The sequence below is a fragment of the Budorcas taxicolor genome, chromosome X, assembly GCF_023091745.1.
Source record: "Budorcas taxicolor isolate Tak-1 chromosome X, Takin1.1, whole genome shotgun sequence".
NCBI lineage: Eukaryota > Metazoa > Chordata > Mammalia > Artiodactyla > Bovidae > Budorcas > Budorcas taxicolor.
In genome coordinates, this window is record NC_068935.1 from 130,221,572 (window position 1) to 130,249,230 (window position 27,659).

General features: G+C 37.9%; 1 protein-coding gene across 1 annotated transcript in view; it reads right to left on the bottom strand.

Moving 5' to 3' along the window:
• Positions 1-18,552, bottom strand: part of GLRA2 (glycine receptor alpha 2) — a 206,748-nt gene extending 188,196 nt beyond the window's left edge. Inside the window, exons 1-2 of the mRNA XM_052663385.1 lie at positions 18,485-18,552; positions 16,249-16,382 (exon numbers count right to left, since the gene is read on the bottom strand). Of these exons, the coding sequence (XP_052519345.1) occupies positions 16,249-16,382; positions 18,485-18,552 (202 nt within the window). The remainder of the gene's footprint in view (positions 1-16,248; positions 16,383-18,484) is intronic.
• Between the last annotated feature and the right edge of the window lie 9,107 nt (positions 18,553-27,659).

A 27,659-nucleotide genomic window follows, 5' to 3' on the forward strand; every position in this document is an offset into this window, starting at 1 on the left:
AAGAGGAGAGTTGCCTATTCAATATTGGTTATAGAAAATAAAGCTTTTTATACATGGGATGTTGGTCCTGGAATAGTGGTAAAGTAGAAGGGATTGGATAGAAAGGCTGGGGATAAGAATGCTGGTACAGTAACAATTCTTAATTCTCCTTTACTTGATACCTAGTACAATGCCATGTGCACAGTAAGTGCTTGATATGTATCTATATGTGAATGAATCCATTCATTCAGGATTAAACATTTGTTAAGCTCCTACAAAGACAGGAAATACACAAAACCCTGCAACTTCGAAGATAAATTAGATTCATTCTGTAATATAGAAAAGGGGGGATATCTGTGTTAAAAATACATTCAATAAAGTACTGCAGGTCAAGAATGAGCGTCATTGTCATCATTACCTAAATGATGACTTATATTCTTCTCCATGTTAGGCTTTATGTATCTGGAAAGCTAGTGTTGATCTAAATCCTGTCTGGCAATAAGATAACCACCACCCCACCCCCCCCCACCCCCACCCCCCCCACCCCCCCGCTAAATAGCAAGAATGATGAGCAAAATTACAGGTGCTTTCCATTATGAGAAATGCCTAAGGAATGAAATGAGATAATATATGGGAAAAGACTTCATGCATTTTGAAAGAATCACAAATATTAGATCATAATTTATTATTTTAGTTCAGTTGGGATTAATAATTGGTGTTATGAATTCTTATATTCAGTTGATACTTGTTTATTGGCTCCTGTCTACTGTCATGTATTGGAGCTAAACAATGAAGAATGAGATAAGCCCAGTCTATGGCCTCCTTGACCTGGTCTAGGAGGGGAAGGGACAGGGAAGCAGCCAGCCACAAGAGAGACTGTAGACTGCGCATGTAAGAGAGGATGGACTTGGCAGTTTAAAGGAAGCGTTCTAGAGGAAATGGTACTGATGCTGAAGTCTGTAGGATGAGTAAGAATTAGGCTGGCGAAAAGGCAGGCATGGTAAAGGGAAATGAAAGTGCCAAGCACAACAATGAAAGGTCTGAGGAACAGGAGACAGGGTATCGAGGTTGGAACAGAGTGGGAAGGCACGGCTTGGGATGCAGAATAATGATGTTGAAGAGGATGATATTGATACTCCCTCCAAGGTTCTTGGATCCCATTTATCATTGTGTGCCCCTCACCTCAGTATGCATTTTTTTGAAAATTGAAGTAGAATCGATGTAAAATATTAGTTACAGGTGTACAGGGCTTCCCAGGTAGTGCCAGTGATAAAGAACCCGCCTGCCAATGCAGGAGACAGAAGAGTCTGGGATTTGATCCCTAGGTCAGGAAGATCCCCTGGAGAAGGGCAAGGCAACCCATGGAGAAGCGCATGAACAGAGGAGCCTGGCAGGCTACTGCCCATAGGGTCACAAAGAGCCAGACACGACTGAGCAACTGAGCGTGCATGCATGCACAGGTGTGCAATATAGGATTCCACAATTTTTTCAGGTTATACTCCATTTATACTCATTAAAAATGTTGGCTATATTCCTCGTGTTGTATAGTATGTCCTTGTAGTTTATTTGTTTCTCTTAATCCACTACGCCTATATTACGCCTTCACCGTTTCCTCTTCCCACTGGCAACCAAGAGTTTGTTCTCTAGATCTGTGAGTCTGCTTCTTTTTTTTATATATTCCTTAGTTTGTTGTATTTTTTAGATTCCACATGTAAGTCATATCATACAGTATTTGTCTTTCTCTGTTTGACTCATCTCAGCACAATACCCTCCAAGTCCATCCATGTTGCTGCATGTGGCAAAATGTCATGCTTTTGCTTCCAGTAGCCAGAACATACATGTACTCTTGCCTGGAGAATCCCATGGATGGAGGAGCCTTGTAGGCTCCAGTCCATGGGGTCATGAAGAGTCGGACACAACTAAGCGACTCCACTTTCACTTTTCACTCTCATGCACTGGAGAAGGAAATGGCAACCCACTCCAGTGTTCTTGCCTGGAGAATCCCAGAGACGGAGGAGCCTGGTGGGCTGCCATCTCTGGGGTCACACAGAATTGGACACAACTGAAGTGACTTAGCAGCAGCAGCCAGAACGTGTGGTTTTTCACAGAGGGCTGTTCCAGAGCTACTGGAGCTCACTTTGAAAGTGAAAGGGAACATGAAGTTGCTCAGTCGTGTCCGACTCTTTGCGACCCCATGGACTGAAGCCCACCAGGCTCCTCTGTCCATGGGATTCTCCAGGCAAGAGTACTGGAGTGGGGTGCCATTGCCTTCTCCAGGGGATCTTCCCGACCCAGGGATTGAACCTAGGTCTCCCGCATTCCAGGTGGACGCTTTAACCTCTGAGCCACCAGGGAAGCTCACTTTACCCACCTTCTATCTGGGAATTTACTCTCCCACCCACCCATACACATCCTGAGAGCCATCTTTACCCAATAACTAACAGAGGGGGATATGAATAGTCAGCTCTTATCTCTAGTCAGAACAACTCTGGAGTATATCTTGCACTTCAGAGTTCCCTTGAGGGGTCAGGTCACACTCACCTACTGTCGGGCTTGGCTTGAGGTCATGCTCTTAACTGGGTTTCTACCACCCGTTGCTGTCTGATTTCATCACTCTCTTATATGTCCCCCTGGCTCAGTTATCCGTAATAAATCACTTCCACGCAGCATCTGCTTCTCAGAAACGCAACCTCAAACAGATGCAGTCAAAAGTCCAACCGTGAAAACCCCAGTAAGCCATGTACAGGCGTATAGACTTTATCTGGAAGTGATGAGACGTCCCAGGAGAGTTTTAAGTCATGAAAGGGTCTAGAAACTCAAGGATACTAGTATTTTGAGCTCTTCAGTCCCTCAGATGACAGCTCAGCTTGCTTTTCCTATGCATTCAGATAGAGACATAGCCAATCAGGCACCCCAGAGCAGCTGCACTATGGATTTTCTAAAAAAAGTATAAGAGTTTATTTCTGATCTTAGCTTTCCTTAAGAATCTATTTATTATTCACGCTATATTTCTTTGCTTTATTTGCACCTGCCACATCTCCCTCAAAAGTCTGTGACTTTTTTTCAGAAGCATTATTCTGTGATTTATATGGAATTTTGCATGATGTCACTAATGGATACTTTTTGTTAATACCTTCAACTGCTTTGCTTCATCACTGAAGCAAATAATTTATTCTGACATGTATGTGGAAAGTAGACACTGAGGTGATACCTGCTTCCTTGAGACTCTACATATGTAGTTTATTGTGGCAGATGTTTTTAGCATCTGGTTTCAGATTCTTATGTAATAATGATGCTCTTTCAGTGTATGGAGTGAGGAAGGTCCCATGGTAAAGGACACATAACTCAATCATGGACACTTCACGTGTTCATCCACTTCCACTGAGTTCTTCAAAGATTCCTTCACACAAGCTATATTGCTGTTAATTGTACACTGACACCTCTTAAATGAATTCAGTTGAGGTGAATGGGTGCTAGAGAAGACTTCACCCAGCGGCTCATGCAAGCTCAGTTAGCCGTAGGCAGGAAATAAAAAATGTGTATGTGTGTGTGTCTATGTGTGTATATGTGGTTATGCCATTTGCAAAGTCTTGTTGACAAGTAGAAATGTGGAATTTTTCCCATTGAGAGAAGTGTATTCTCTTGCTGAGGAAATTCTTTTTTTATGGGCTTTGGGATATTTGCCCCAAGTCAGAGATTTATACATTTTGCTGAAAGCCCTCCATGTTACAAACTTGGTTGGCATCAAATCTGTGGAACAGGAAGCTGCCTGCTGAGTTTTAAGTGGGAATATTTGCTCTGAAGATTTGAATAAAGGATGAGCTTAAATGAGGCATATGTGCACAATAAACAAATGTGAATATCGGAAATGTAGGTGCTTGGGGAAAATAAAAGGAATACGTATCCCAGACTGTGGGTAATTCCTCCTATTTTGAACTAGAGAAACATGTCTGATAATATAGGATTAGTCTAGCAAGGGTCAGGTCAAGTATGCCACTGGTCACAGAGAGGTCACTAACTCAAGAAAATAAAATAGGAATATTCCAGAGAAAATAAATGCTGAATAGTATAGCAACCTTATTGTTAACAAGATATGACTTAAAATTTTAGAGAGAACAAGCAGAGTGGCATTTTATCTATTAAAAAAAACCTTCCTGCAAAAAATAGAAATTGTGGTTCCAGGGTTTTCTATTCACAAGGTGTGGCATTGGACTTCTGTGATATTTCTTTTCAAACAGAGATGATCTCTTCTTAAATTTTTATACTTTGAGAAGACACTACATACATCATTTTACTATCAGATTTCAGAAAATACTAGGGCAAATGTTGTGCTTATCTTCATATCCCATGACTTCTATAACTAAGGCTTCAGCAAAGCCATCTCCTCATCCCCCAGTATAATGCCACTATCTGCCTCCTAGAAATGTAGAAGCTGCAGTGATACTGGAAGCAAATGATAGCAACGAATCTGAGTTAGGCACTCAGGCTATATGATACAAAATCTGAAGACAGAGTAAGTAAACTGTGTGTGTGCTAAATCACTGCTTTATAGTTCATCTTCACTCAGTTCCTCTGCTAGGTCCAATTTATAGCTAGTCTCTCAGTCGTGTCTGACTCTTTGTGACCCCATGGACTGTATAGTCCATGGAATTCTCCAGGCCAGAATACTGGAGTGGGTAGCCTTTCCCTTCTCCAGAGGATCTTCCCAACCCAGGAATCGAACCCAGGACTCCCGCATTGCAGGTGGATTCTTTACCAGCTGAGCCACAAGGGAAGCCCAAGAATACTGGAGTGGGTAGCCTATCCCTTCTCCAGCGGATCTTCCAGACCCAGAAATCAAACCGGGGTCTCCTGCATTGCAGGTGGATTCTTTACCAACTGAGCTATGAAGGAAGCCCTCAATGACCAGAAAAGCTGAAAAATTGCTGTTCCATTATCTGTGAGTTGTACAGTGGAATATCAGCACCAATGCCATTACATGGATACCTTGAAGCAATGTTTCAAATAAGGAGCATGTTTGCTATAGAATGTGTAGCAGTTCCATCATCAATGTGTCTTCATCTACTGTATGAGATACAGTTGACCCTCAAACAAGATGAGTTTGAACTATATGGATCCACTTATATGCAATATTTTTTCAATAAAAGCCTACTAGTGGTATACAACCCACTCTCTCTGGTTGAATCCACCCATGCAAAACTTGAATAACAGAGGCCCCACTGTAAAGTTACACATGGACTTTCAACTGCTGGGATTTGGTATCCCAACCCCACATTGTCCAAAAATCAATTGTAAATTATGTGGATCAGGAGCCATTCAGCCTAAGGGAGCTTTAGTATTGGTCTTCCCTGGTGGCTTAATGGTAAAGAATCCACCTGCCAATGCAGGAAATGCAAGTTTCATCCCTGGGTGGGGAAGATCCCCTGGAGTATGAAACGGCAACCCACTGCAGTATTCTTGCCTGGAAAATTCCATGGACAGAGGAGCCTGGCGGGCTACGGTCAATGGGGTCGCAAAGTCAGATATGCCTAGCGCACATGCACAGGTTTAATATTTCCCCACCCCCTACTTTGTTTTCCAAATTTTACTAAGACCTTAAAATAAGAAACAGGAAGAAAAAAATCATACTTGTTTATTTGACAAATTCAGAGAAAGTATAAGGGAAGAACTAGTCATTAAAAAGTTTTATATATAGGTAACTCTTTTCTCAAGACATTTAGTGATATTTCAAAGACATTTCTCTTTCTGCATCTATCTTCTTTGAAAACAATTTTCAATAGTTCTTCCTGGGAATTTATATCTAACTACATGAAGCATCAATTTTGAGCAGACCAACTTAGAATATATTTTAGTACTATGAATACCTTAACCCTAAATCTACACACATTGAGATAAATAGTGCATAATTTCAATTGTTAAATGAAATTTTTTTTAGTATGCATTCAAATTTTTTTAATTTCAAAGAAGTGATGGGGAAAAAAATTCTTAACGAACAGTTGAATGGAAATCATACGAGATTTATTCATCTTGGAAAACTGCCTGAAAGAGAATGGCAGTCCAAAAGGAAATTTTCCATGTAGCCATGAAATTTTGTCATGTTCTGCTGAAAAAAAATGTCTTTAGTTCAAGGTTAAAGGTCACTTACTTAAGTGTATATTTGTCACTCAGCATTCAAGAATCATAAAGACTAAAACAGAAGGTGATTATCAGATCAAAGTGTTTTGCTGTACTGACTAATGTCTTTTCTTTTGTTTTCAATGTTTGTTTTTTCAAAATGCCACTGTTTGCTTATTTATTCATGTAAATGAAGAAGGAGATAAATAGTCTGCAATAATAATCTAACTTGTAGCGTAATTCTCTTGTGGCATCGGAATGCTAATGTTGACCATGTATCAAAACAAAAGCCATGTTTACTGAATTCTGGGGCCTACCTACTCTTATCAATATTATCTTTCTAGCAGATAATCATATTATATATATAAATATATGTAGGTTTCCCATCAGCAGCAGCAATTTTCATGTTAAAAAAATTTCAGTTGGTCCCATAGTTTTTACCAAGACCACATTTTCCAAAGTACAGTCTGTAAAACACTAGCTCCTGAGAATGTTACTCATTTAAGGAATCTATGATTAAATAAGTGGAGGATAAGCCCTTGTGTTAAAAATAAAAGTTTTTAAAACATGTATTTGTATATTTTTACTGTGGCTTTTTTTCAAAACATTTTAACATGCTAATGAATATTGGGAGTCTCTTAGAGGACGTTTTGCAGAATTTCCATTCTTATTTTACATTTTAAACCTTATATCTGAGAACATTTCATGGAACTAGTGTTTTGAGAAACGTCTTTGACTAGATGCTGAACTAAAGAAACACGATAGCTACTTTTCCTAGAAGCAGCCTCTGTACATGAATTTGCTACATGCAAGCCTTTTAAGAGCAAGAAAAAAAAATTGTGAATGGCTGATTCCTTCACTAATCCTCTTGGAAGCTTCCGGAGTCTTCCAGAGAATAATGGTCATCCTTGAAATATTGGGAGTTGAAATAAGATATAAACAACTGTAAAGAATTCTGGGCAGAATAATTTCTCAGAGACCAGTTCTCTGGGGAGATTGGTTGCATCCAAGCTCTTCTGTGGGTGAATCAGTAATTTAGAAAGGGACATACTCAAAAATATTCACTTAGACTGTAAAGACTAGGGACTATCCAAATTAGAAGTGAAATAGACATCTTGGTCCAAGTCTTTTATTTTGGAGATGATAAGAATTAATCCCGGAGAGGCTGGGTGGCATGCTTTAGGTCACAGTGGGCAAAACTGTAATTAAAACAAGGCCTCATGAGTCTCAGTTTAGATTTTTTTTCTTGTAGGATGTCCCCCACCTTTATTTGGTAAGGCAATACTGGAGCACAGTATCTTGGGGAAAAATACTATAAGGAAGATATTATTCTTTAGACACAGGAGCAAAAATTTCTCATTCTGGACCTGTAGTTCTTAAACTGTAGGGAGTAATGAATTTGTTAACGTGGCTGTTTACACATCCCATCATTCATTGATTCTAGAGAGGTAGAGTTGGAAAGGTGGGACCAGCCATGTGCCTTTTTAACAGTACTCGCAGGGCTCTAAAGCAGGTGTTCTGAAAAGCGTGGTTTGAGAAACACATCTGACTGGTTGCCAGTTTGGTTTAGCATTAAATCATAAGTCATTTGACTTGGCATACTCTATACAACTTTCATGTATTAAAACCACAGTTAATTCAAAAGAAAAAGTAGAATATGAGAAATCCATTGTGAGAACTCCAGTATATATATAAATTATCCTGAATGATCATCTTACTGGTGTTGTTACAGTGTGGTTTACCAAATGTGTGTATCCTTCACTTTTCAGACTTGGAGGTTCAAAGCTAAATAAACAGACTCCTTGTTTTCTGAATACATTTAAGGGGGAAGGGTGCAAAGAGAAAGGGTGCTTTATCTATTGCTAAGAGAAAGCCTGATAAAAGAAATCTCAGCTGCCTTGTCGGGCATGAATTTGTTCTTAGAAACCCACATCTTGAAGTATTTAAATGTAAATAAATCAGAAGAAGATAGATTATATTATCTTCTATGTACACTTGGGTTTTACAAGTGAAAGAAAAATTAGGTGGTAAAGTGGTTCTGAGGTTTTCCTAAAGTAGTTAGAATTGCCATGATAAGTAGCTGTATTTCAGGTGCAGTAATCAAACCAACCAAGAGCAGAAAACAAGCAACTGTCCCTTAGACCCACCATTTCCTCAGAATACACACTTCTCTGCCCCTAGGCGTCTAACGCTTCTTCAGCTCTGTACAGACAGAAGAGCAAGGAGGAAAGGCTGTGTCTCAGAAATGCTGCCCCAAGAGACTTGGCATTTAAGTCTTGTGCTTCAAATCTAAGCCCACAACACATTCCAGCGTGGGAAGCCCAGGGCAGGGGAGGGGGGCAGATTACTGAGGGGCAAACACAACAATATTAGCAAACGTATAAACATGTTAAATCAGAGAGAAAGGAAACAATATTAATTATTTTTGTATATTCCACAGGAAGACCTCTCTCTCCTCCCTTTTTCCCTCTTTGCCCCCACCCCTTTGCGCCTCTTTAACTCATCTGTTCAGGACATAGAACTATCACGTTCCATTATCTTCCTCTCTCTTCTCTGCTTTTGGAGGTATCATGTATCTATTGGGATAATATATCCAGGTGGCATCCCATTTTCATTTCCCTCCTTTCCCGAGAGTGACAAAGGAAGGCTTATTAAACCTATTGTCAGTTTGGGAACTGTCTGTTTGGTCACCCAAAGTTGAAGGGTGGCTTTGCTCATGAGCTGACTTCATGCTGCTTATCTTCCACTCCCCACCCACCTCAAGATCCTGTCTTCTCTTTTTTGTTCTTCTCTGTACTCTGGGAAGCTGACCTTCTGGGTTTACGACATCATTGAGCTCCCTCGCCCTCAGACTTCTGGTTGGATTTGGCCAATGAGAGGGCCCACAAGAAAATGGGATGCAGGAGGAGAGTGAGGCCAGAACGTTTATTCACTAGCTTCCTCCTTGCTAAGCCGGCACATAGTGACTCCATAGCTCCATAGATCTCACTGCGGGGCTTCTCTTTAGAGCCGCTTTCTCTCGGTTCTGGCAGCTACTCCCTTTCTCGCCTCTTCAGATCTACTGTTGACAGTCCCAGAGTACTACATTCTCCCTTTAGGGATTGGTTTTTTCCAAACTCTCCCACACCCTGTTGGAATGTGCCGTCTCTTTCCTGCAAAGATCCTGGATGGTACAGCATTAAACTTACAAATTATATTCCAGCTTTTACTGAAGTGAGAACTGACATTTAAAAGCTTAACTTTCTGTTTACCACTGTATACTTAGCAAGGAACATGGTTCCTGGCACATAGATACTGCTCACTGCTTATTTATTAAAGGAATAAACAAAAGAATTGCATGTTTAGATAGAAATATAAAGATGGAAAACCTTTACATGTAATTTTTTGTGCTCCCTTGCTGCAAATTTATTCTGTTGCTTTGACAGTGCATGGGCAGGTGTAGCTTACTTTTCCTCAAGAAAGTATGAGCCACCTCCCAACAGAAGAAAAAAAAATAGGAAACAAGACTTATTCAGTCACATTCATGGTAACTGCCTATTCGGTTTCCACATTTTGACTTAACCCAGGATTTGATTCTTCCCTCTTGGATGGATATGTTAATGAAACAGCCACCGTTTGGTGTACTCATGTACTTTACAAAGGAGTGGAGGGTGCCAGGACATGAGTCAGAGAGAGTGTCCAGTCTCCCTCTTGTACTTGCCCCCTGACCACATTTGGTTGGCTAGCCAGACTAGAACTCCAAAGTGGAGATCTAGCTACTTTATTCTTACAGGTCCTTCACAGTTAAGAATATCAGTTAGGGACCTATTCTTTTTACTTATGTCCCTCTTTTAGTGGGCTTCACACGGCTTAAAGTATCTGCAATCAGTCACAAGTGTTCAGAGTAGTCCTCTCAAGCAAAAAGTCAATGAGAAAATGTTGCCTCCTACAGTCAAGACAGCCTCTTAGGGTTTAACTCCGAGGAGAACACAGAATGCTTCCAAAGACCTTATAGTGAGGCTCAATCAACTATATTTTCATTTTTAAGACCAAACATGTCTGATCCAACACCACCAGGAACAAGGTGATAACTATTTTTCTCTAAACCTGATTATACCAACTAGACACATTATAATGTCCACACTTAAAGTATGGAGACACCATATGTGCCATTATTTCTTAAAACGAGGTCTCAGATTATGAACAAAATTGACTGAATTGTTCTTCAGCATGGGGAGTAACAGAAAGCACTATAGAACTCAGGATAAAATGTTTCGGCTCTTTCAATAATGAAAATTAAGGATATGAAGTCACACGGAATCAACCAAGGAGCAATACATTCTCAGAAACTAAATTATGGTCTTCCATTTCCAGTGCTCTTAACCTGCCATGTTGCAGAGACTAAATGTTCTTTTTAAAATACTTATTCTAAAATTGGAAATCAATTCAGCACGTTTGTGCAGTGACCCTTGCAACTGCAGTAACTGGACAAGAAAATACATCAGAAAGGACAGTCACATATCTTGCATCAAATTCAGAGTCCTTTCTAGACCAAGCAAAATTGGGTCTATGTCTTTTACTTGGTTCATTTAAAAAATGAATCTAAGAAAATAATAAAGGATAAGATTTAAATAAAGATTTGATAAAGATAATTCCTTCACACAAATGGCTCCCTCTTTGTTTCATATTTAGGGATTCCCGGGTGGCTCAGAGGTTAAAGCGTCTGCCTGCAATGCGGGAGACCTGGGTTCTATCCCTGGGTCGGGAAGATCCCCTAGAGAAGGAAATGGCAAGCCACTCCAGTATTTGTTTACTAGGAATATGAAATAGCCCTCTCAAGTTGAAAATCTTCCCACTGGACTAGCAAAAAAAAAGAAACAGCTGAGACATATAACATCTACATCCTGGTTACTGTGGGAGGACTCTAAAATGCTAGAACTTCTTTGACTCTTTTTTTTCCCATTAAAAAACAATTCAAACAACTTTTAAGGACCCAATCACCATGAAGGGTAAGTTTTGAGAATGCATAGTCAGTGTCAGTTATAAAAGAGAAATGAAAGACTGGTAATAATAATACAAATTACTTGTAATAATTTTAATAGTTAGAAGCAAATCATTCAGATTTATGATTTCATTGGATATTCAGAACAGCCTAAATGAGGTGAGCAAAGTCAGAATAAAACCTGAGTCATAGAGAGATGGAGACATCTCTTCTCCAAAGTGGCTGATCCAGGACATTTTCTGGATCCAAGTCCAAGACCCCTCCCACTCTACTACTCTGTCACCATGGAATGGAAGACATACTTCAATAAGTGAACTTATACTTTGTAGTAGACATTGCTAGAGTGTGTTAAAATACTGTAGATGCCTCCTTCTTGATGTTACCTCAAATTCCTGACAAGCACCTTGCAGGCCCATCATAGCAGCCTAGTATATACAAATGAAGCTAAAATAAATTGTGACACGGCTAATGGATTTTGGATATTCAAAAATCTTCATCTACATCGTACTTGAATAAAACTATCATATATAAATTTCTCTTTGATACAGCCAGACTTTCCTTTCAGTAACCAGTTCCCCCTTTTATCTCCTATTGTGTGATTCTAAAATAGCTGTACCCTTTTAGGTGTCCGAAGGTTTCGACTGCTTTCTGCATTCAAGTCAAATACTTCTGCAAAAAATATTTCTGATATTTGTAAGCATTCTATTCTTTTTCTTAGAATCCATGGTAATATCTAATGCCTGCATCTACCAGGGTGATCAAAGAAATGATTATGCTAGGGCTTCATTACCACCAACTGAGAGAATCACTCTTTCCAAGTGTCCCTGCTGGACATTTATGCTCAGGTCATGCCCTACAGGGGTTGATAAGCACAACGCCTGATCTTGAGCTCCTGTTGGCTACAGACTAGAGACTTTTCAAGGGGAGAAACCTGAAGACCTCGAAGTTTTTGGAAGTGAATCTGTTTCTTACTTGCATCTGAAACACCTTTTGAGCTGATAACTCCTTGGAAAATAAAGGAAACCATATTGCATGCAAATGTAGGTTTTAATGTCACACATCACGCTTTCAAATTTAGGTCTCCAGATATGGGGAAAAAATCAGTGTGCATGGCATGAACAAAAAAGTAGAGGGAATAATTATCTCCTGGCATTATCTATTCCAGATCCTATCCCAAAATGAATGTTCTGGTGAAATGCATTTATTCTTCACATTGGGATGAAACTTAGGATATAACCCTAAGTTAATTTTCTTTTCAAAGAAAATTTCGTTAAAATAGATAAAGGCTTTGTTTCAAAGAGAGAAAATCAGAACTAATGCATTTTGCCCAGGTTTGAGCATTTCATTTGGCTTCTTGAAAAGCTTAATGTTTAAAGTGGCATTTTCAAGATACAATAATACTGACAAAGGAATATCTGATAGGATGATGGAATAACACCATGACAAATCAACTGAGAATCAGACAAATCACCCAAGTGGGGAAAAAGGCTTCTCTGTTGACATAGAATCAACATTTACCATGGTTTCAACACAGGTAATTGTGAGTAGATATAGCTTATGTTTTTATCTGAAGTGAGGATTTTCAAAACTTATGTTTTGACGAGATCTGACCCAAGTCTCTGAGGATCTCATAGATGGAATGCAATTGGCAGCTCTGACTCATGACTTTGTTTATACACTATGCTTCAGCACATCAGAAAAGCTATTTTTTTTCGATAGTTTCTGAGAATGGCTCTCAATTACAGAGTCTAAGTCTGAATCATTTCTGGCTCCCTTTTCTAGCATACATCCATCTTCCTTCCTTGTATATATGCCCATTATGACATCTTTCAGAGCCCATTAGGGATATGGAATAGACATGAAATATTTTACTGACTTGAAAGTATGCAGGAAAAATTTCTTCCAATAAGTAAAGTTGTGCATATACACTTTTTTTCCCATGCCAGTACATGGCGTCAAAGAAAACAGAGAAATGCGCTATTATTTCGTACAGCTTCGAGAAAAGCCATTCCCTTTTTCTCAACAGCCCATGTTTAGCTTCTGCTTGTATTCTTGTGGTCAGATTCTGCCTTTTTGTCTTCTTATTAATCATCATTATTGTTATTTTCAATATCATTGTCTTCATTGTCGCCATGTTTATTGTTATCATAGTCAGTTTGGTTTTGGCATTTACAGGGAGTCTGTCACTATTCCAGATACAATCACATGTCCTAATCACCTTTCATATCTATCTACTATATAAAATTTCTCATTGATACGTTGCTAATCAGCTATAGTAAGTACTATTGTTTTCCTAGTGTCCTTATTGCTACAAGTTCCTTATTATCTCTTTTATTTCTTTCTCCTCATCTTTAAAATCATCTTTGCTAGCCACTAGAACCACTGGTGGGTTCCTCAGAAGTTCCCACCCCTTGCCAATATCTGATAGTAACCTATATCTGATAGTAACCTATAATGGAATATAATCTGCAAAAAAAAAAAAAAAAAACTGAATCACTATGCTGTACACCTGTGAGTGAATTATACTTCATTTCTTAAAAATGTTCCCTCCGCCCTCAACTTCTACTACAATTTATTGTAAGCACTAATTTTCAAATATCGATCTGCATTTTCCTTTCTTTCTTGGTCCTTATTTCCTCATTCTGGAGAAAAGGAGAGTTTCTTTACATATATAATAAGGTGTGGTATGGGGATGGGTTGATAAATCATAAATATGCAATAGAACTGTATTAGACATATAAAGTTCCATGGGAACACTAATGAGGAAAGATGACGTCTGTCTAAAACAGTGGGGAATGTTTTACATCCAGGGAAAACCAAAATCCTCACACAGTAAAGAGAATTGTGGGAGCTGTTCTATAATTGTTCTGATATAAATGGTCCATGTAAGTAACATTTAGGAAAGAGTATCAGAGTTCATTGAAGTGAGAGTTAAAGGGAAAGGGAGAGAAAAGTCAGTAAAGTTCATTAATGTTAAGAGTCCTAAGTGATATTCACCTATTTCCCTTTGATAAGTCTTTGAAACATCCTGTACTTGGGTCTTTAGGACAGATCTCAAAAACATGGCCATGCTTTGCTATACTTGATATTCTCATTTATTTATTCTTTAGAATCATGAGAAATGTAATTTCCAAAGAGTGACATCCCCAAAAGAACCAGGAAAAAAAAAAAAAAAAACCGGTGTGGAAATTATTGTTTATTCTATGTGGTCACTTAAAGTAGATGCAAAGAACTGACTCAGTAGAAAAGACCCTGATGCCGGGAAAGATTGAAGGTGGGAGGAGAAGGGGACGACAGAGGATGAGATGGTTGGATGGCATCACTGACTCGATGGACATGAGTTTGAGCAAGCTCCGAGAGTTGGTGATGGACAGGGAGGCCTGGCGTGCTGCAGTCCATGGGGTCGCAGAGTCAGTCATGGCTGAGCAACCGAACTGAACTGAACTGAAAGTAGCACTAACAACATGGGTGTTTGTTTTATTACTCTTTATACTTTTCTTCCCTTTTAAAAAATTATTTCTGGAAAATAATGTTAATAACTGCTATTAAACAGGATTCTCATAAATTTGAAACAATTCCATCTCTGGTCCTTCTCTATGAAACTTTCCATGAATAGCTTAATAGAAAATCATCTTTCCTTTTGTTGGAATCCTGTAGTATTTTATCTGTACTTCCTAATGTTACTTAACTGTTAACTAGTTATCTCTTTCTATCTAGTATTATGTATTATATTATTATACATGTGTTTATGTAGCATCTGCGCTTTCCACCGAAATTTTTGGGGGTAGCACCCAAATCTGTTACATCTCTCAAGTTTTCAAAGCATGCAGTAGTTAGTTTCTTGTGTGTAGTTCAGATTAAAAAGTTATTAGATGGCTCAGTGAATAAATATATGAGTGAGCAGTCTCATTGACAAAGCTGATTCTCAACTAGTTACTCATAGGATTTTATTTCAAATATTGACTTCCAGTAACCATAAAATTAATATGAAATGGGGTGAACATGAAAATTTTTGGGAAAATTGAGCTTTGGACTAAGTTCTATTGTTTCTTTTTTATATTTAATCTATAAATCAAAATATTTGTTTTGTCAAAAATCTGATATGTTTCTTTAAGTAATGTGGCCTTCACTGGGTATATTCAGAGGTGCAACATTTAAAAAAGAAGGAATTTATTATTTAGTTTTCATGCTTATATTTGCCAATAATAAAAATTAATCAACCCTCAAGGAAAGCAATCCAATTAAATAGTTAATAAGCAAAACCAAAGCAATGCATGAATTATGACATAATACCTAGACTATCATAGGTTTATCCTTTTATAAAATATTATAAATATTTCACACAGCATTATTTTAAGTTAAATTACAAAATAAAATGCACTTATTTAAAATATGTTTTAAAATTAAAACATCAAAGCAATTCCATAAATAACTGATTCTTCTTATTTCAGTATTTTTCTGATTCAGAATAAAAATTAATCAGATATATCAAAAGTAATTTTTGCAGACTATTAATTACATTTTTGTAATGCTAAACATACAAAAACACCAAAGTTTTTGGTTTGTTTCTAATCAAACAAAGTATCCACCATCTTTGACATAGGCACTTTACAATTCTATGATCTTCTTTGTTAATTTCTGATAAATAATTTCAAATAAACAATGAGAATACTTAAACAAGAGGACCCAATAGTTTGTAACATATTCAATTAGAGCCTTTTCTTACAAGGTTTAAAAATGAGTGCTTGAAAGTATATATAATGGTATGTTATACATTGAATTTTAAACTTCATTTTAGGAGTAGGTATTTAAAAGCCAAACCAAAGACCTTGGTGTAATCGTTCATATAAATCAAGTCCATCATTTGCTCTTATATTCACTTCTGGTCACACTCCCACTCAAGATAACAGGGAATGTGGCAGTAATCTCAGATTTTAGTTTTCCTTGTGGAACATAACACAAATGAGGAAAGTTTTTGCAAGTTTATGTGTTTGTGTGCAAACAACACATAAAATTTAAGCTATTAAATCAACTAGTTCGAAAGAATGGGAAAATGAAATGAATACTGTGCTTTTTGTTTTCATTTCGTAATAAAAAGTCCTGAAAACTTTCAGTGTATTCAAGCATCTGGACTTCCCATAGACTTAATTAACATAAGTTTAAGTGGAACCTACCTTTAAAATTTGGCCTGATTCTTGCGTCATATCCTGATGTCCTTCCCATTAATTTGTCCAAGAAATCTGAAGGAGATAGGGTCTGTGAAGGTTGTTTTCCAGACCTGGAGTCATGGTCTTTGCAGAAAGCCGCCCTAAACACATCATTAACTCTTTTAGCAACAATTCCATTCTTATCACCTGAGAACTAATGTTCACAGAATGTTTGACATCGTGTTTTATAGATATATTTGATATGTTAATAAGAAAAAAGTTATAAACTTTTTGGTCAACTTCCTAACGTGTATATGGTCTTGAGGTAACTTTAAGTGATAAAGGGTATAAATCCTGAGTCATATTTCCTTAAGTTACCAAACTTGGCCATAAGATGTTTAAGATGACACAGCATGCATAGCTTATGTTAGGTTTTATGGATATATAAAGCTCTTTCTAGTGTCATCAGGGAAATGATGATAATTTCTAAAATTTATGTGATTGTCTCATTTCCCCACAATTTTCAAAATATTCTTCCAGCATTTCAGCCCTTAATGTAAGTCTTCTACATATGTATAATAAGATGGGCAGAACAAAGTAGACCATGGACTTATTATCCCATTGCTCATTTTCTCACCTGCTAGATTCTGTTCCAACTTTCAGCTATTTTCAATGTGTTGTCTAAAAGAAAATCTTCACTTGTAAATTTAACTTCATTCTAAAATAGGTCAACAATGAGCACGTCTGTACTTCTATTTTATCATTGTTATTTATATATTAGCATTTAAATTGCTGACTTTCTAGTAAAGTGTTCATGAAAAAGAACTTCTAAATCAGTTTGTCTTTTGCATTAAGACACTAAATGGTAATTGGACAACTTCTTAGATTTTTATTTTCCTTAAAAGGCTTATAAAAAGAGCATACTTGGCTTGTAATGAAATGAATTCTTTCACAATACATAGTTGTTGACTGAATGTTGATTTCTTCCACAAAGTATGTATTTTCAAGCTTTATTTTCAATAGTTTAACAAATAATCTTGTTAATTCTTATCACTAAGAAAATACCACATTCTTGACAGTTTTTCAAAGAAGTAATATTAAATATAAGTGCAAAGATGATACAAACATTTGGTAAAAGTTAAAATTGATACAATCACCTAGAAATACTCACATTCCCATAAGCAGATTCATCTGATTAATCAAGTATTATTTGATTATAATGGTGATGGTGGTGGTGATGAAGATGATGATGATGATGATTCTAATAAAACCCAGCCTATGATTTTTCTTAATCATAGTAGGAGGTGTGAACCTGAAAGGAACATAGAGGGTTTTCCCAGTACTCATAGCATTATTGCTATATGTTCCATTTCTCTTGGTTCTGTGAAAAAATACCATAAAATTTGGTGAAAATTAAATGAAGAGTCCTATACTTTGTTGTACGAACATCTCTTATCTCTATCTTGTCTTAGAACCTCTGAGCTATTAGGATGGCTATTTCACTTAATGCTAATAATCTGATATTTTGAGGTATCTATTGATTAAATGATTTATAAATTAAGTAGAAAATGCAAGCATGCAAATAATGATTTCTTGCTTATTTTAATTATGCATAGTCCATTTCTCATGCATGGATAAATACAAAGATGTCATATTAATTTAGTTTTGATAGGCAATAAGATTTCTAAATTTATTGAACAGTACGCTACAGTGATAGCATGAGTTTTTAAATGTTTTTGATGTTTCAAGAAATTTCCTGAATTGTAGTTCTCATAGTATGCATCTAGTTATTGAAATACAATAGAAGTCCCAAGTTGGCTAAGAATTTGGGTTCTTTTATATTTTATATAAAATGAGCATGCTCCTAGCAAATTAATTCAATCAGTTGCACCATATGAAAAGCATTGCATTCAATAATCCCTTTAAATGACTTGCAGAAGAATTTGAAAACAAAAAAATCACCATTATATAGAAATATAAAGAGCATGCAACTCATCAGAGTATCTTAATATCACATTGGCTGTGAAAAAGCATTCAAGTGCATAAAGTAGGATTATGCATCATAAAACTTGCCTTTGTGAAAATTTACCACCTTCCCACCATAATTAAGCTTTTTAAAAGAACAGAAGAACTCTAACTCTCCTTTATAAAATTAGCATAATATGGTCCAGGACATAGAAAAATAGATAAAAATTACATGACACGTTCTCTTTCAAACAGTTTTCATGTGGAAAATATCAGCATGCAAAGTCGTTTCACCTACCTGAAGTGGTTTGTCTCTAAGAAAAATGCAAACAAGGTTGTCAAAATGTTCACTAGCTGCCGGTTCATTCCTGTATCTGTGATGCTTGTGGAAAATATTCCCGAAATGATTCCAGAAAGAAGCTAAGACAAAGTATCTATTTATTGTCCAGACTCAAAATTTGGCAGGAATCTAGTTTCCTTGAAAATCAAAAAGAGATTTGGGTTTGTACAGTTTGCTGAGAAAAAACAAAAAGTGCCAGTACTAGGCATCATGGTCAGGTCAAACGGGGGCTTAGGACCATCAGTTAACCCAGGAGAGACAAAGCCTTAGAACTGATGGATCCCCAGCTGCTTTCCTTGAATAATAAAAATGCTGCTACCTTAATCACATCACCATGCAAAGGGGGCTGGTGACAATGCCATGCTGGAAGTCGGTTGCAGTGGCTTTTGTTTTATGTCCTTTCTATTTAGCGAATCTCTTTTCTCTAGAAAATGTTCTCTTTTTAAAAGAAGTTGTAAATGAGGGATAAGAAAGGACTCTGCGTGCTAGAGTGGGTAGGAAGAAGAGGGCAAAATTGCTGAGATCCTGTGCTGGAATGAGGGCTACAGAAAGAGACGGAGACGTGATCTTACCCAGCCGATAAATTTCAGCACTCGGACAGCTCCTAGCTCTGAAGTGCGCATGTTTCCTTTTTCAGTCGCTTGGGGCGGGGGTCGGGGAGAGGCATTCCAGAGCGGACATGCCTGCTATTTGAAGGCAAGGAGTGACCGGCTGTTCAGCGAAGGGTTGCTGAAGGGGTGCGGTGATGACCAGAGAGGAGCAGAGGTCAGGACAGATGGAGAGGGTGAAGGAGGCTACGGTCTGAGCTGGAAATGCGAGTCTGTTGGTGGGTGGGCGGGACGGGAGTTTGAAGCTGAAAAAAGAAGGGAATACGATCTAGGTGTGGGAAAAGAAAACTGGGCGAAGCAGAGAACAGAATCGATAGTACTGAAATTACAGTAGGGGAGTGGGTAGTCTACTTATCAGTGGAACCCAGAGGCAAAAGAGGAATCCTGTGCTGAAAAGGAGGGGACATTTCCTTGGCATAGAGAAACCCATATGCAGAAAATGATTCTTGAGGATCAATAATTTAATTTAGAAGCCCTTTATACCTTCCTCGCCCCTTGAGTGTTTTCATTTGATTTTAGCTGCCTGTTCCCAAAGAATCTCTCTACTTCTTTACTAGGGAAAGCCCCTTCGCTGAGCTTTCTTTAGCGGCTCAAAATCCTTGGGCATCCTCTTCAAGTCACGGATTTGTAATAAAGAAAAAATAAAATAGGCCGGCAGGGGGCAGTAGCAATCTTTTCCTGCCCTGGTTAAAGGTTAGAGTGGGGCTCCCAGTAAGAGCTGGAGCAAGGAAGGGTGAGACTGCAGGTTGAGTTTATTCTGCCCATTACAGATGTTAATCACCAGGGATGAGTCATGTAATAAAGTGTAAATGTTCTCCTAAATTGGCTAAAGAGACAGAGAATAGTGCAAGTTTATAAATCCTGTACAAAAAGCATGACAGGTAACCTTGCTATTTCAAATTAAACTTACAAATATTATTAATAAAAAAGAGGAAGGATAAATAGTTCAATGTAAGTAATTATCAACTTCTGGCAAGGGAAGAAGAAAAAGTCATGTTCTGCCATGAGCTGGGTGAGTAACCTACTGTTTGTCTGCAAAATATACTTTGTCCATCTCCTTGGCACTCCACTGCAGGTCTTAATTTTAAAACAAAATAAAGTGATTAATTTTTATTCCATAAATGACTAATATGCACATGGATAAGTTTAAATATCATAGCAGAGTAACAAGAATTCTGTGATTTTAAAAAGGAAATTCTGAGAAAAAATGCACGTTCTTTTTACCTTTTAATCTTAACAAATCACTTGATGGTCCTATTGAAATGCATATTCGGATCTGGTAGGTCTGAGGTGGTGCCTGAGATTCTGCATTTCTAACAAGTTCCTAGCTTATGTTGATGGTGCTGGCCCCACTGATCACACTTTGAGTGGCAATGTTATGTATGCCCTTTTATCAGATTTCTATCTCACCAAGACAGTGAGAATATAGGACCTTGCTTTAGATGAAAAGCAGCAGTGCGCAAGCATTCTGTTTACATACAAAATCAGTTCTTTGAAAGTGTTTTCTTAACTCACAAAGCCCAGAAAAAGTGATTCAATGTAAAAGAAAAACAGTCTAGTGTAAAGTGAGACATCCCTGGACTGCAGTTTGAATCTGTTCACTTCCAAATTCATCCACATGGGAACTCTAGACCTGATTTTATCCCTGCAGTCCTGACCCAAAAAATAAAATCAATTCCTGGAAATATATTTCTTCAGTTGGTGCTATGGAAAAATCATACAAGATTTTTTTGTGCTCTAGATTCTTTCCAAAAGCGAAACTATATATGTAAAAGTATAGGAAAACTATTTGTCCAAAAATTTTTTGAGGTTGTAATGATGCTTCAAGTAATAAAATCTTTGCCAGTCATTTCTTTCAATGTTAGTAACCGAGAGTAGGGTGAGTAGGGAAACCTGTGACAAAGGGAAACTCTGGCTAGCAGCATGAAATCAAAGTCTATATTATTTTGGAGTTGGAGGGAACTGTAGAGAAGACCTAATGTAACCTCCTCATTATACTTCTCAGCTCTCCTCAATTTGGATTCCAGCTCTGTCAATCTATAGAACAGCTCTCCCTGAGTTTGCCAACGAATTCCTTGTAACTAAGGCCAAAGGATATTTTTTTCTGTTGTCATCTTACTTGACATTTCCATGGCACTTAACATCTCTTTTCCCTTCTTTTATTTAAATTTATTTTTGTTTTATTGTGGAAAGAGCTCTTTACTTGAAATTAACTCTCAACAGATTTTTTAGTGTAAAGTACAATGTTCTTAACTATAGTCTCAGAACTGTACAGTGCATCTCTAGAACTTATTCATCTTACATCACTGAAACTATGCCCAGTGATTAGCAGCTCCTCATTTCTCCCTGTCCTCCACCCCCAGCAGCCACCATTTTGTTCTCTTCAAGGGCTTTCTTCTCTAGACCCTGTGACACAGTACACTCCTGGCTTGCCTAGAGTATTGTCTCCTTGGCAAGCATTTCCTCATCCTCCTGGGTTATATTAGTTGAATTTTCTAGTTTGTATTCTAGGTCCTCTCATCTTCTTATTCTACACTCCCTTAGACAATACTATACACATCTATAACTTGCATTTTCCTTTTATGCAGATGACACACAAATATATATCTCTATGCAGACCTACACATCCAACTTCTTCCTAAACAATTCCCATTGAATGTCTCAAAGGTTCCATAAAGTCCACATGTCCAAACCAAGGTTTTAATACTTCCTTCAAATCCTGTTTCTGTTCTGCTGCTCTTATTTCATTATCACCAAACAAAAGCTAAGGCATCAACTCTAAGACTCTCTCTCCATCACCTACCATATTCAGTCTTTACCTCGCCCTATTGATTTTCTCTCAAATATTTACCAATCTGTCCACTTCTTTCCATCTCAGCCTCCATGACCCTAGTTGAGTTATCCTATCTCTTGCTTGGATTGCAGCAATAGTTACCTTACTTCTCTACCCGCACCAACAGCAGATCCTCCACCACCTCATTATTACACTGCAGCCAGAACAATTATTCAGAAATCAAAATCTGATTATGTCGTGCCCTCTGATTAACATGATGACTCTCTATTGATATTTGGGTAGAACAAGAAAAGCACTTAACGTGATCTGAAAGTGCCACATGGTCTGGCCCATGCCTACATTGTCCTTCATCTTATTCCTTCTCTTCTAACCATATTGGTCTTTTTTTAGTCCCTCACACTTGCCATTTTGCTTAATCCCAGAGAGTGCTCATGCCTCTCATTTTGTCTTTTTTGCATATCTTATTTCTCAAATCTCTTTTCAAATGTCATTTCCTCAAGAAGGGCTTTCCTAACCTGCATGACTCTGTCAACTCTCCCTATTACAGATTTCTTTACTACTCAGCAACTTTGATTCAAAGAGCTTGTCACCATTGCATGTACACATGTGTACAATTATTGCTTAGATAATGAGCTTTGTGGGGCTTCCCTGATAGCTCAGTTGGTAAAGAATCTGCCTGCAATGCAGGAGACCCCAGTTCAATTCCTGGGTCGGGAAGATCCGCTGGAGAAGGAATAGGCTACCCTCTCTAGTATTGTTGGGTTTCCCCTATGGCTCAGCTGGTAAAGAATCTGCCTGCGATGTGGGAGACCTGGGTTGGATCCCTGGGTTAGGAAGATCCCCTGGAGAAGGGAAAGGCTACCCACTCCAGTATTCTGGGCTGGAGAATTCCATGGACTTGTATAGTCCATGGGATCACAAAGAGTCAGGCACGACTGAGCAACTTTCATTTTTTCAATGAGCTTTGTAATGAATGGGGGAGGGGAGGGCCTCTGGTTTTTTCTACCATAGTATATCCATCCATTCAATGTTAATGACAGGAATCATAATCGTATCGATGGTGATTAGAATGTAGTTTTTTGAATGCACCCAAAAGTGCTGCTTAAAAAAACCAGTATACTTAAATATGTATCGTTCTGTCAAAAATTACTTGTTAGGGGATTAACAAGTTGAGAACTATAATTATTTGAAAGAAGAGCCAGCTCAGTGGCGCGGGGGCCTATAGCATGAAATGAAAATACAAGTAGGAGACTGTGAACCGGATGTCCTTAGTTCAGGTACCACCTCTAACACTGATCACTTATATGACCTTAGGCAAGTCATTTAATTCCACTGAGCGTCACTGTCATAATATATAAAATAGGGATGATAATATTGCTATAATAAAATATAGAATACTCTTGACAGTCTTGAGAAATCATAGCTGACTGTGTGTTTTGGCTTCTTAATCTCAGTTCTTAGCATCTATTGACTGCTAAAATTCATGTTTTCACTCTGTCCCTTGGACAATTCCACTTTCAAGGAGAGTAAGTCTCTGGAGTTTGAAAAAGGTCATATTTGCAATGCAATGGAATCCCGAAGTCAAATCCACCTATGGTTCTAATTCACTAAATACAGCTGGTTAAGGCATGTGGCACCCTCATTTTGTACTCATCAGAGAAATGAGAAGATTCTGACCCATCCTATAACATCATAAGGATCAATACACAGTATTTGGTCTATATGATACTACATGTTTTAAAATTCTAAATAGATGTAAACAAAGAGACGTTTCTTATGAACATCGGTATCATTTGAACATAAGTATTATTTACGGACATTGATAAATTTCTAACACACTTAGTGCTTTGTAGCATACAAACATACATACCATGTGTAGGCAGAACAAGGATTTCTCACTGTTTTTTCCAGTGAGGAATTTGTTGTTGTTGTTCATTCTCTCAGTTGTGTCTGACTCTGTGACCCCATGCACTGCAGCATGCCGGGCTTCCCTGTAAAGCTCATGTAAGTTGATCAATTCTCCCAAGTCCCCATGACTGTTAAGTGACAAAGTCATCCTTTCTATATTCCCTATCCAGGGAACGGACTTATTTCTTATCATCTGTATGACTGATATTTTTCAAGTCACTGAGAAGCTACTATATACCCAACTATTTGAAAATTATGTTTATAATCCCATTGAAGTAATGCCCCTTTCTTGATAGAATTTTGGTCTCCATTAAATTCATACACACGAATGTCAAATGAAAAACCCATTATTAAGAGTCTCAAAGTCTGTTTCCTTAGGAAAAGACTTGAGAGATGTCTAATAGGTCAATATCCTGTATCAAGTTGTCTCATGAACTCTTACAGGTCTTCGTCAAGAGACATGGTCCTTCTCAAACATGAGCATCCTGTCTTCCATTGAAAAGATGAAGTAGTGATTAAGAAAGGAATCATTAATTTAAAATTGACACCAACTGAGAAGCAGAGGTTTGAGGTAAATTAGGGCAAGAAGTTGTTTTACCACATCTTTAGTTGCTTAAGGATGCTTCCTCACAGAAAATGATAAAGCCAATTTCACTTGGATAAAATGCACCTTCTGAATTTTAGGAGAAATTCTTCTGCCTCCAACAGACCTTCTCACTAGAGGGCCCTAGGTTAGAATAGATTTCTGAGTGAGAAAATCTTTTGACATGAGCCTGCATGGTTATTATGATACTTGTTCAAATGTATCGTTTGTGAGATCAATGCTTAGTGATTGCCATTTAAAAAAATTGTTCTTTATTGTGGCTGAGCTGGGTCTTAGTTGCTGTGCAGGTGTTTCTCCAGTTGCGGGGAGTGGGGGCTACTCTCGAGTTGTGGTGCGAGGACTTCTCGTTGCGGAGGCTTCTCTTGTTGTGGAGCACAGGCTTCAGTAGTATGGCACGTGGACTCAGTACTTTTGGCTCCTGGGCTCCAGAGGATGGGCTCAATAGTTGTGGCCAACAGGCTTAGATGCCCCATGGCATGTGGGATCTTCCCAGGCCAGGGATCAAACCTGTGTCTCCTGCATTGGCAGGAGGATTCTTTACTACTGAGCCACCAGGGAAGCTCCTGCCATTTTTTTTTTGGGGGGGGGGGTGCCATATGTAATATCTCAAGGATCAGGTAGAGAGTCTGTCTCTTAAATCCTAGATCTCTAAGCTACCACTGCAGAGTCAACAACTGGCTTTCAACTTGCATGGCCCCTCACTGGCCCTTTATGTCCTTCATCTCCTTGCAGTGGTTATATTGGAAATAAAAGGCACACTGTAGAGCCCATTGCATCGGGTTAAATAAATTGATGGGAGGGCTGGAATTTTAACAGGGAGGTAAAAAAATGAAGCATAGTTCCCACTGCTACTAGTATTCAGGACTTTAAAGCTGTTTTTAATGTCCAACATTGCCTACAGAGCAAGGATGCCTAAACAGCTGATGTCGCCTTACATTTATTGTTTTTAATTTTTAGAAATCCAACTAAATTCTCTCTTAATCTTGTGGTTTGAATAAAGATGCTCTGCATACAGAGAGGCAAGCTTCAAGACCATGAAGTGTAAATGTGAAATCACTGCTCTTCTTGGTTCCATGCAGACAATTGGATGTCTGTCCAGAGCATTTCTGGATAAAATGACTTAGAAGTCAGAAAAATCATTTTATGATTGGAATTCTTCTGCTTATTAGTGCTCAATGTTTACAGACCACAAATGTGTCCAGCACTTGAAACAATTTCTATTTCCAGTGATGATTCATACAAATGATTGCTTCTCTGTTGGCTAATGTGAAAAATGCAGCATTTCTTTTCATAAACATGAAGAAGGCAAACAATAATTTGGAGGATAAATCAAATATAGTCCCTCTTGAATGTATTAGAAAGGTTCCTTCTTTGGTACAATTCTCAAAATGAAAATAATGAATAACAATAAGATTGGCTGCTGCAGTATCACCTGTCTTAGACTTTCCTAGGTTTGGTTCTGCAACTGATGCAAAAACCACCTCAACATCACCTTAGTTATTATTATACTCTTGCGGAAATTTTCTTTTGGAGAGTTCTCAGGTTTTACCTTTTCATTATTGACTTGATGATGCTTGCCCCTGCCCATATAAAATGCCTCATCTAAGTTCACAGAAGACTGAAAAGAAGCTGATTTTGAAAGAGTGTATTGTTTTCAGTTGGACAATAGCATAAGTTTTACATTTGCAAGTAATCTAGCACTTAGTAGTTGAAATGGAGTTCCATTCATTATACTCAATGATGGCATTTTTATTATTGTTGTAAAGTGTAGTATAGATACTGACAGTAAAGAATATAGGTAATCAACAGTTCTGTCAATCAACCAGTCAACAAATATTAATCGAGCATTTACTATATACAAAATACAGTATATTTCTCTGAAGATGAGGCAAAGTAATACATTATTTTGGTCTTTTGGAGACTTATGATCTATATGTGACGGTAAGAAAAATAAATACTATGGAAGCAGGTCTCTAGGTCAGGGTATCATCTGGGGAGATCAGTTTACTGACACCTAAGAGCTTCAAAATGTGGCATTCACCTATGGATTCTTCAGTTTAAACTTTGGTTATTAGCTTGGCTGGTTCACAAAATTAATCTTGTCTGTGCCCCAAATATGTTAGGATGTGACATACTAATTATATATCATATAAACCACATAGAATGAAAATGTTGCTATCAGGCTACCAAGTAACCCATGGACTGAGTGATGTGTAAGCTTCTTGTGTGTACTCTGCCTGGAAAGTTTCATGATAAACAGGGATAAACAGGAAATTAGAGATATTAGAGGTATAGGATCTCTACCATATGGTTGAAATGTGAAGAAGTTGAGTAGATCCTATCTCAAATGGACTGATAGAGACATCTCAAGCTCTCAGACTACTCTTTTTCATGCTCTATTTTTAATCAACTCCACTGCTAATTAATAGGGCTTTCCAGCTGGCGCAGTGGTAAAGAATCCACCTGCCAATGCAGGAGATGCAGGTTCGATCCCTGGATTGCAAAGATCCCCTGGAGGAGGAAATGGCGATTCATTCCAGTATTCTTGCCTAGGAAATCTCATGAACAGAGGAGCCTGGCGGGCTTCACTCCATGGGGTCACAAAGAGTTGGACGCGACTGAGCTCTCACTCCTAGGCCAGGCTAATTAATACTTTAAGTTGCTTTTTGAAAATGGTATATTATGAAATACTACATTTTTATTAAAATATATATGTGAAATATTTATAGAATATGCATAATAATGATAAAACAAATTTCTATGTAACCACATATGGTGTGAGACATAGAAAACCAAAACTTCTAAAGCCCCCTGAATGCTAATCTACGATCTCATCATATTCTTGCTTTGCTTTATCATCTAACATACACATACACACATATTGTGTAGTTTCTCATGTTTTGATGCATACATAAATTGAATGAGATTGTATTTTTCTGTGACTTATTTTGTTTGGTCCATATTATGTTATTGCACGTAGCAAGAAGTCATTCGTTTTCACACTGTATTGCTCTGTTCTCTGAGCATTTCACAATTTATTCATCCATTCTGCTGCTGATGGATGGGCTTTTGGGTTGTTTCCAGGTTTTCTGCTATGATAAATACTGCTGCGTAATATTCTTCTTCACTTCTTCTTCCGTACATGTGCATATTTGGAGGAAGAGTTACTGAATCCTAAGGTACACACAGTTTCGTTTCATTGGATGATACCACGTTGTT